The sequence below is a fragment of the Brassica napus genome, chromosome A5, assembly GCF_020379485.1.
Source record: "Brassica napus cultivar Da-Ae chromosome A5, Da-Ae, whole genome shotgun sequence".
NCBI lineage: Eukaryota > Viridiplantae > Streptophyta > Magnoliopsida > Brassicales > Brassicaceae > Brassica > Brassica napus.
In genome coordinates, this window is record NC_063438.1 from 16,948,988 (window position 1) to 16,959,920 (window position 10,933).

The window sequence follows — 10,933 nt, forward strand, 5'->3', positions numbered from 1 at the left end:
TAACATATTTAACTACTTTTACATATTATCGGATCTTAGTTTGGATTTTGGTTAGGTTTCAGTTATAACCAAACCCCAAAATACTAAGCTCATAAGTCATGTTCGAATATTTTTGTATAACAGTTCAGATCCGAATTTTGGTTATTCCGGTTTGTTTTGAGGTAGGTATTTCGGGTTGGGGTAAAAACGCCCAGGCCTTCTGTAGAGCGTTCTGTTTCCGTGGAATCACTCAACGGCTGCGTTTTAGAAGGTGGGTCTGACCTATAGTGTCGAGCATATGGACATTGGAAGTTGGAACACCTCGAATAACCCTAAAAAGTTGGAAAGACAAAAATATTTCTCTATATAATAAAAACCTAATAGTATTTTAATGCCTAGTAAATGTACCTCCCACCTAACTTTGTTTGGTGGTGTATCAGTCAAAAAAAAAAGACGGGAACCGATAAACCAAGTATTGCATTAGAAAACAGAAATGCCAAATCAGACAAAGCAAGTCAGAACGCCGTCGTTTAGTCCACGTAGAGTAGACTTGTCCTACTATTGACCGATTATAACCGGTAAACATAAATTCGTTGAAAAAACTCCGTTTAAAGTCCGTCTCGTTCCGTTTGTCCGCACTATAAATAAGAAGCTTCTTCGCCCAATCCTCTCTTTTCTTCCTCTTCCCTCTCCCTATAAATCTCCCCTTTGTCTCCTCCTCCTCTTCTCACATTTCTCGGAGACTTCCGTCGGAGAACAATCAACTTTCAGCTCCGACGAATTTTTCCTTTTATCATCTTCTTCGCCGGAGGTTCGATTTACTTTCTCTCTTAGGAACAAACTCACTCTGCTTGTATCCCAGTTTGATTCTTAGATCTGGTTTATATCACTCATCAAAGTTGACTCTGTCGGATCTTGATCTGTCTTTGTTTCATTTGATGGAGCAATGAGAGTTCATATTCAAAATGATTTGACAAGTGGATAAGCTAATAATCGCGCGATCCAACAGTAGTTACATTAGGTTCGAGTCAACTGATGTTGTGTGTAATAATCTTGTTTTATGATTTCAGATCTTGGTCTAGTCAGACTGTAAGCGAGATGGAATCACTTGGACTAAGAGCTGTAGGTTCGCACTGTTCTCTATCGGAGATGGACGATCTTGATCTGAATCGAGCATTATTAGACAGACCGAGGTTGAAGATCGAACGGAAGAGATCTTTCGACGAGAGGTCAATGAGTGAACTATCTAGGCACGATTCTCCAAGAGGCAGGTCGGTTCTGGACACGCCTCTCTCTTCTGCTAGAAACTCCTTTGAGCCTCATCCTATGATGGCTGAGGCTTGGGAGGCTCTACGGAGGTCTATGGTCTTCTTCCGTGGCCTTCCTGTTGGTACTCTCGCTGCCGTCGATAATACTACCGACGAGGTCTTAAACTACGACCAGGTACCAATCAAATATTATCTATCAGTGGGTTGGCTCGTAGCTCTATATATTAATTTGAATGCTGTCTTCTGTTCCTGTAGGTGTTTGTGCGTGATTTTGTACCCAGTGCACTGGCGTTTCTGATGAATGGTGAATCGGACATAGTGAAACACTTTTTGCTCAAGACCCTTCAGCTTCAAGATTCCGAGAAGCGTGTTGACCGTTTCAAGCTTGGGAAAGGTGTGATGCCTGCGAGCTTCAAGGTGAGTCACGATCCCATCCGAGAGACGGACCACCTGGTTGCAGATTTTGGTGAAACCGCCATTGGACGAGTGGCCCCTGTAGATTCAGGCTTCTGGTGGATCATCCTTCTCCGTGCTTACACCAAGTCTACCGGAGATTTGACTCTCTCGGAGACACCAGAGTGTCAAAAGGGAATGAAACTCATCCTCTCTTTGTGCTTGGCTGAAGGGTTCGATACCTTCCCCACGCTGCTTTGTGCTGATGGATGTTCCATGATTGATCGTAGAATGGTAAGTTATTAAGGTCGTCCTCTTGGCTGTAAACTAGTTATTGTTTCTTGAATTGATTGGTTGTTTGCTCTTGAATGTGAAGGGTGTTTATGGGTATCCAATTGAGATCCAAGCGTTGTTCTATATGGCTCTGAGATGTGCCTTGTCAATGCTAAAGCCTGATGGAGATGGCAGAGAGTGCATTGAGAAGATCACTAAGCGACTTCACGCCTTGAGCTTCCATATGCGTAACTACTTCTGGCTTGATTACCAGCAGCTCAATGACATTTACAGGTATTAATTAATTATACTGTTTTTGGGTGAGATGATAATTCTAAACTTGAAACTGATACATCTTTTATCTGAAGGTACAAGACTGAGGAATACTCACACACGGCGGTGAACAAGTTCAATGTGATGCCAGACTCAATACCAGATTGGGTTTTTGACTTCATGCCTCTCCGGGGAGGCTACTTTGTGGGTAATGTAGGACCTGCCCATATGGACTTCCGGTGGTTTGCACTCGGCAATTGCGTCTCCATAATGTCTTCGTTGGCCACTCCTGATCAGTCCATGGCCATTATGGACCTTCTTGAGCACAGGTGGGATGAGCTTGTAGGCGAGATGCCCCTCAAGATTTGTTATCCTTGCCTCGAGGGCCACGAGTGGCGCATCGTCACTGGCTGTGACCCCAAGAACACACGGTGGAGCTACCACAACGGTGGTTCTTGGCCAGGTCTGTTTTCTTTCCCTTAAGCCTGATTTCATAACTGAGATAGATTGAATTGTGTCAACACGTATCAAAGAATTGATTTGATTCTGACCATGCCGTTTTCTGTTGTTTCTGCTCCAATGTACAGTTCTGTTGTGGCAGCTAACTGCAGCCTGCATTAAGACAGGAAGACCGCAGATCGCGAGACGTGCGGTTGACCTGATAGAATCGCGTCTTCACAGAGACTGTTGGCCAGAGTATTACGACGGTAAGCTTGGACGGTACGTGGGGAAACAGGCTAGGAAATATCAGACATGGTCGATAGCAGGTTACTTAGTGGCTAAAATGTTGCTGGAAGATCCTTCACACATCGGTATGATCTCTCTCGAAGAAGACAAACTTATGAAGCCAGTTATCAAGCGATCTGCGTCTTGGCCGCAACTTTGAAAAACCGATCTCGTTTCTGATCTGCTCAGTACTTGTCACGTTATAATTTTTCTTGTTTTTGTTTTTGTTTTTGTTTTGTTTTGCTTGGCTGTTTGTATGATAATGATGATATTCAAAACTTCTCCGGAAGATGGGGTCACAGACTTTATTGATTGCTTCTTTCTTGCCTTGCAAGTAAGAAGAAAAGAAATGGAAAAAGCTCGTTTGCCGTTTTTTTATTTCAACATTACACCTTTTTCTTTGTTGCCGTTTCAATCGACAGTTTGTCTTCTTTTTTTTCTAATAAATGTTAAATTTTATTCGTCCAAAAAAAACTGTTTTACATTTGAGATAGAATGTTTAAAGAAAAGATTAATCTTCTATATCATATTATCTTGTGCCAAACCAAATTCTAACTTTCCTCCAATTTGATCTCCTTGTCGTCTTATAATTTGAGAGTCAAACGAACATTTTGACATCTCGGTTGATATCCGACCAGTCTGTCCACTGCAGCTTTATCTAGCAATTTAGAGAGGACATTCATACAAATGACAAACAGAGAAAGTGATAACGTGCAACCTTGTCTCCAACCTTGTCTCAGCCCTCTTCTACTGTTGAAGTAACCAACTAATTTTCCATTTACTTGGACTTATAATGATGCTGTAGATACACATAGATGAATCCAGTGTATATACTTTGCAGGAAATCCCAAAGCTTCCAATGTTGTTAATAGAAATGACCATTGTACTGAATCGAAGACCTTGGAGATATCAATCTTCACGGCACATCTAGGAGAAATCTCTGTCTTGTGGTAATCTTTTACAAGTTCAGTTGCTAAAAGAAGGTTCTCCATCAACAACCTATCTTTTACAAATGTGGATTGATTTACAGAGTTAAACTTTGGCATAATACCCTTCAGACAATTTGCTACGAACTTTTGATATCACCTTATACATGACATTGCAACACGAGATTGGTCTATAATCTTTCATCTCCGTAGCTCTTTCCTTTTTCGGTATCAAGGCAAGAATAGCTGAGTTGATACCTTTTGGAATGAAGCCTTTCAGAAAGAAAGATTGTACCGCCTTAACAATATCATTTCCCACTATCGACCTAGCAAACTTGAAATGTTTTGTAGTGTATCCATCTCGACCAGGTGATTTGTTGGATGGCATATTAAATACTACTGCTCTTATCTCCTCTTCTGAAACCCCACTTATCAACATCCTTTGATCTTCCTCAGTGAATCTAAACTGGAGTAGATTCTGAAGAATCTCAACTGCTGGTGTTTCATACTCATGTGACATATAGGCAGGGGCGGACCCACGTTGAAAGTGGTGGGGTCAGCTGACACCACAAAAAAAATTCCTTATTAATAGCATGAATAAAATAAATTGAACCTACAAACTTTTGATTCTCTAAACCCACAAAAAAATGTTTGGACCCACAGGCTAAAGCCCAACATATTTGGCGATGGATCTAACAATTAGAAAAATAAATTTTAAAAAATTTTGTTTCCTAAACCCTTTTAACATATTTAACCTATTTTTTTCTCTGTTTCTAGAATAGATTTTTTATTGTGTTTTCAACTTCCTTCTCTTCTCTTCTCCAAATCCATAGTGCATTCTATGTAAACTCAGATTTTACAATTAAGCTTTTATATTATTGTCTTCTACTAACGTTAATCAATTACTAGGTGATAACCCGCGCCCTACGTGGGGGTGAGTAGATTTAAAAATATTATCTTTCAATTTGTAGACATAATAAAGGTTAAAGTCATAGTAAGAAAAATATATGTAAGAAAATACGGGTTATAGCTAAGAATTTTAGTATGTCAATATAAATTTATATGTGATCGACTTTAAAATTAAATTGTATATTTGTTTGCATAAAGGTAAATTATAAATATAAGATTAAATGAAACATAAGCAATAGTTTAATAAAATATGAAAGGAACAATGTATCAGAAAACAAAAGAAAATAAAAAAAATAGAGACAAAATAACTGTTGTCAATAATGTCTTTAGAAGTCTTCGTTTGCAATCCTATTATGAGCAATAAAAAGAGATCATCTTGCGAAATTAAACATATTATTTTAAAAAATCTTCCCTTAGTTTTTTGTGTTTGCTAGAAATATAATGCTAAAGGAGTTTAGAGAAGGAGGAAATGGAGAGGAGATGTAAACGAACACGTCTACTATTTATATATGAACGGAGCCTAGGTCTTTCCTCACCACGCCAAAGTTAATACTGTATATACTACTTGCCTTGTTGTACAAAATTGTGAAATGTTTGGATGTCAAATAGATAACAAAATGAAGTTCTAGTCCCGCAAATTTAATTTCAAAAATATTCTCCGGTCGATTAAGGTAAGTGTAAATCAAAGATGGACAATTTGAAATTCGTAATAACTTTGAAACTAGAGTTGAACCCGCGCGTCCGCGCGGAAATTCATTTTTTCTTTTGATTCCATTTTTATTATTTTTGGTAAAATATGTTTTGGTATAGTATTGATAGGGCAAGCTAAGTTACTGATTCATCTGTTGTTGCTGTACATTACAAACGTCTACAGTTAGAACCATTTCAAGCGACACTTCCTCACAGGAGGTGTTTTGTTTCCACGTATGTAAGCATTTAACTTGAACTCACCATGATGTTTTAAAAAGTTTGAGATTTTTGAGAAAAGTAAAAATTGTTTTCTTAGACATGTTTAGTTTGTTTTGTGAATAAAAATGCGCTTAAACATAACATGAATGAGATTATATATTTTTTTGTTTCAAGTGTGTAGGTTAAATAAAAAATCTTAACTAAATCATGATTTGAACGTATTGAAAACAGAATATACGTTTTTGATATTTTTTAATATCCAGTCCTTAAAGGTTTATCATTTTTTGTTAGCTAATATAGGAAATTTTGATTTACTAACAAAATATAATAGCATCCAATAAGAATGTAGTTAAAAAGGTATATTCGTATATTTAGTTAAGTAAAACTTGATTCACACGTTTCGAAAACATAATATGCAGATATTTACGTGGTAAGATTAATATGGTTTTAGTAGATGTGGTTGTTTAAAAATAGGGAAGGTATTTGGAATGTAATTGATTTTAGTAAAATACGAAATTATTAGTTTGTTTCTGTGCATCGAAAATATATGTAGATTCTAACTAACCAAATAAAGTATTTTAAGTATATTTTATATTTTATACAAACCTACTGTTTGATTCGGAATTTTTTTGACGAAACCAGAAACAAACCCGACAATCTAATCACTGTTTATTTTATGTTATAGGTTTTATTCAATTGGTGTATAATAGTAGTCAATCGAATTATGATAGATTGGTATTGATACAGCATAGAAAACTAAACCGAGGTATAGTTGGTTATGAAACACGTTAATTTCGGGTGAGTATGTAAATTTAGTTAAGCTGGTTTAGTAATATTGTAAAATGATGCTGCTAAAAGGCAGTGGCAGATTTTGTAATATTGAACATGAAAGAATGGTTAATTACCAGTTGAAACACGTTTGTTTTTATTTCTGCAGACTAAATTAAACCAAGGCAATATTGGATAACAAACCACGTTATTTTAGGTGCACTCGGTTTTGAAAAATTTATTATGCAGGGTTAGTAAGTTAAAACGGTTGTGTTTTAAGGAAGTGGCATAGAAGGGTAATTATTCAGGAAAACTCAGGGTCAAATCTTATTTGTACTCCTGTTTTAATAGTTTAGATGGTATAATTTGATTCAAATAACATCTATGGTACTTAAGTTAAATCCGTGATATAGAAATTTTTTTTTTTAATTCAACTTTTTCCTTGAATACGCTAACATTCTAAACTTTTTTTGTATAATATATTCGATCCCGTGATCAAGTCAATTTGAAATAACCTTTAAAATTTGAAGCATTAATTTTTGGGAATAATCCATTAATTGTGTTGCTTTGAATATAAAAGATCATAAAACGATTTGGCATATTATACTTTGACTAAATTAAATCTAAGAAATGGTCATGGTACTTTCATATGGTCATGGCATATTACCTCTTCGTACCATGACTAATTAGCATTACAATTGAAGTGATAATTATGGAAACAGAACAATTATGGTTAACATGCAATGGAGGAGATTTGAAGCTCATATTAGATTTTCAAAACATTATGATAAACATGGTTAACTTGTTGGAGGATGAGATATGAACTGCAATCATGGTTATGATATTTTCTTACAAATGGGCGTATCAAGCTTAAAGAACCAATTCGAAGTGCAAAGAACTTAATATAAAGAAGTTTAATAGATTAAAGAACCAATCGTTTACTTAAGCTTAAAGAATTATCACCACACATATACTTGGATATATTGTCAAGGTTCTTCACCGAGGAACATAATTATAACAATAAAGACTCTCTTTGAATGGTAATAAAATGTTTCCTTATTTAAAGATCCGATTTTTTTAAAGATCCAAATGTAATGTTGTGAAGATAATTTTGCTCGAAAATCTTATAATATAATGTAATGACCAGTGACATTTGTTTGTAATTAGTCTAGTTGAGGAAGGGCTTTTAAAAAAATGAGGTGAGAGAGCTTGTGGTGATGACACCTAGGAAACGACACACATGTAATAAACACATGAAGCCAATGTTATTTTTTATCAATGCTCCTCAAATAATAAAAAAGGGATATATGTACGTTACAACAATTTAGTTTTACGTAATTGTTAATTTTTTAACAAACTCAATTGAACTTTTTTTTGTTCTTAGTCTACAGATGAGAAATTGTCGCTTTTGTTTTGTTTCTATGTATATTATATCTTTTTAATAATATATTTTATATTTTTTCAGCAGAATCAATGGAAAACTTTGTGAATTTAAAAAAGAAAAGAGCCATCCTCGTCTTGTGATTTAGATGATTTACCATGGGATCCTGCTGATCGGAAAAAATATCTGAATACCCTTCAAATCAAAGAGATGGGGTAATTCGTAGATATTTGATTAGAGGTCCTTGCCAACCTCATGGTCATATCTTTAAACAGAAAATGATATCAGGTGCAATGAGACGATTTAATCATGCTTGGTTTGATCAGTATAAGAACTGGTTAGAGTATAGTATTAAGAAAGACGCTGCGTATTGCCTATGTTGTTACTTGTTTAGAGATAGTAATGGAAAAGGTGGAAAAACTGATGCATTGAGTAACGAAGGTTTTTCTAACTGGAATAAGTTTAGTAGGCTTGCAGAGCATGTGGGACAAGTTAATAGCTTTCATAATAATGCAGTTATGAAATGTGAAAACTTGATGAGACAAGGTCAGTCTATTAAGCATACTTTGCATAAGCAGGATGATATTACCAAGAATGAGTGTCGAATTCGGTTAAATGCTTCAATTGATGTTTCCAAATGTTTGTTGCGACAAGGTCTTCCTTTTCGTGGTCATGATGAGTCAGAAACATCTGCTGATAAAGGAAATTTTATGGAGCTTCGGAAATACACTGCTGAGCAAAATGAAGCTGTGAGTAAGGTTGTCTTACAAAATGCTCCAGGAAATAATCAGATGGTGTCTTCGAAGATTCAAAAATATATTGCGCATTGCTTTGCAGAAGTAATCAAATCTATTATTGAAGAAATTGATCATGACGTTTTTTGTTTGCTGGTTGATGAATCTGCTGACGTTTCCGATAAAGAACAAATGGCAGTAGTAGTTTGGTTTGTTGATAAAAGTGGGAATGTCAAAGAAAGATTCATTAGCATTATACATGTGGCTGAGACATCTTCAGCATATCTGAAATCTGCTATTGATTCTTTGTTTGCTAAGCTTGGGTTGAGCATAAAAATGTTGAGAGGACAAGGTTACGATAGCGCAAGTAATATGAAATGTGAATACAATGGACTAAGGTCACCGATTTTACGGGAAAACACCTCAGCTTATTGTGTCCATTGTTTTGCTCATCAACTTCAATTGGTTGTTGTGGCTGTTGCAAAAAAACATTTTGAGGTTGGAGGATTCTTTGATATGATTTCTCTATTGTTGAATGTGGTTGGAGCTTCATGTAAGAGAAAGTATAAGATTAAAGAAGATCATAGAAAAATGATTGAGGAAGATATTCTTGATGGTAAAATCAACACATGAAAAGTGTTGAATCAAGAGGTTGCTATTCAGAGACCAGGGCAGACACGTTGGGGTTCTCACTACAGAACTTTGTTGCGTTTGATTGAGTTATTTTCTCCCATCATCAATGTGCTTAAACATATTCAGAATGAGAGCTTGGAAGACTCGAAAAGGCGACAAGCATATGGTCTTCTTGTATACTTCCAGGATTTTGATTTTGTGTTTTATTTGCAAATGATGGTTCACCTTTTAGGACTTACAGATAGCTTATCCAAAGCTTTGCAACAAAGGGATCAAGACATTTTGAATGCTATGTCACTGGTGAAGTTAACAATGAGATAACTCCAAGATTTCAGAGATAATGGGTGGCATTCTTTGATGGATAAGGTCCTTTCTTTTTGTGAGAAGTATGAAATTGAGAAGGTTGATATGGAAGATGAATTTATTCACCCAAAGAGACCAAGGAAAAAAACAGGAATACAAAACATGCATCACTACAAGGTCAATTGGTTATATGCTGTTTTGGATTTGCAACTTCAAGAATTTAATGATCGCTTTACTGAGGTAAACACCGAGTTGCTTACATGTGTTGCTTCTTTATCTCCTATTGGTTCATTTTCTGAGTTTGACCAATCGAAGTTGATGAAATTAGCCAAATTATATCCATTGCTTTCGATCCCGTAATACCTTGCTTTCCCATTTTTGATGTATCCCAAAGATCCTGATCGTCCACCATTGACTCCGGGAGATTCCGATCTGCCATCGGAACCCTGGAGCCAGCTCTGGTAGAGAGCCTCAGTGCATATGTCGTACGAAACCCCAAATCGGCTCAGAATCGTCAAAATCGCATGCTTACCAAAACGGTGCAAATGTCATAGTGTAGCTTTTATGCTATTTACGTTTGCATGAGAGATATCTATGAGACTATTTCTTAATGTTTCAAGGGTTTAGAGATTTGAATTGGTTTTTCATTATGCAATATTAGTAAGAGCTCTGACCCCTAATTTTAAGCCTTCACTGTGTCTTTTTTTTTGTTGCTTAAATGTGACTACGAATCTAGGCTTTACTGATACGTTTCATGTTTGATAATGTTATGTGTTCAGTTTTAATTGATGTTATGGTTAGACAACATTTTTACTAGCAACTCAAATGTTTCACACCAAAACCATTAGAATGTTTGAGGATCTTGAGGATATTGATTATATATTGTCTCTGATTAAAAAAAGTATTGAAACGGGAGTGAACCTGATGAGGATTGAGATGGATATGTTTGAACTTGAAATTGGCTATTTGTCATGACTCATGATGTATATGAAGATGATGATCTGATAGTCAGAGCTTGAGAACAGAATAATACAAGAAGATGAGATGGGTTATTAAAACTGTAATTAAGTGCTTTATAAAGATATTGCATTTTAAGTAGGTTGTGCTAGACTACTGTTTGAGAAACAATTCTCAATAAAATCTAATATATCTATAAGTAGCCTTGTCTTTGGTTCAGTTTTCCCACTCTACCAAAATATGGGATAATTTGGTCTCTTTCCAAGGCGAATCCATGATCAAAATATTAGTGAGCTTCTACCAAATCCTAAGAACATCTTGAACAGTTTTTGAACCGAGTTTGGTCAGGACTCATACGATAAGACCAAAATCGTCGGTGGGATAGTTCGAACGCATTTTCTATTGATCGGAAAGTGTTCGGTTTACAAATGAGGAAATAAACTGAAAAGTAAGCTGGTGTTCGGAGAGCTGGCCGGAAAGTACAAGTCAACAAGAATATAA

At 35.9% G+C, this 10,933-nt stretch overlaps 2 protein-coding genes across 2 annotated transcripts; both read left to right on the forward strand.

Annotated features, from left to right (window-relative positions):
* The first annotated feature begins 614 nt into the window (after positions 1-614).
* LOC106423848 (alkaline/neutral invertase CINV1) lies at positions 615-3,288 on the forward strand. Its single transcript, XM_048780331.1, has 6 exons — positions 615-790; positions 1,050-1,422; positions 1,503-1,934; positions 2,017-2,207; positions 2,282-2,649; positions 2,774-3,288. Exons 2-6 carry the CDS (start codon positions 1,078-1,080, stop codon positions 3,070-3,072), a joined length of 1,635 nt encoding a protein of 544 aa, XP_048636288.1. The 5' UTR covers positions 615-790; positions 1,050-1,077; the 3' UTR covers positions 3,073-3,288.
* Positions 3,289-4,306: 1,018 nt separating this feature from the next.
* LOC125609208 (zinc finger MYM-type protein 1-like) lies at positions 4,307-10,474 on the forward strand. The gene has a single exon (XM_048780332.1). The coding sequence runs from the start codon at positions 8,084-8,086 to the stop codon at positions 9,170-9,172; it is 1,089 nt and encodes a 362-aa protein (XP_048636289.1). The 5' UTR covers positions 4,307-8,083; the 3' UTR covers positions 9,173-10,474.
* The last annotated feature ends 459 nt before the right edge of the window (positions 10,475-10,933 follow it).

Bases quoted from the DNA above. Each gene is read 5' to 3' on its own strand.
- LOC106423848 (XM_048780331.1), top strand. From the start codon at position 1,078: ATGGAATCACTTGGACTAAGAGCTGTAGGTTCGCACTGTTCTCTATCG. The intron at 1,423-1,502 runs GTACCAATCAAA...CTGTTCCTGTAG, and splicing joins AGGTCTTAAACTACGACCAG to GTGTTTGTGCGTGATTTTGT. The intron at 1,935-2,016 runs GTAAGTTATTAA...TTGAATGTGAAG, and splicing joins CCATGATTGATCGTAGAATG to GGTGTTTATGGGTATCCAAT.
- LOC125609208 (XM_048780332.1), top strand. From the start codon at position 8,084: ATGATATCAGGTGCAATGAGACGATTTAATCATGCTTGGTTTGATCAG.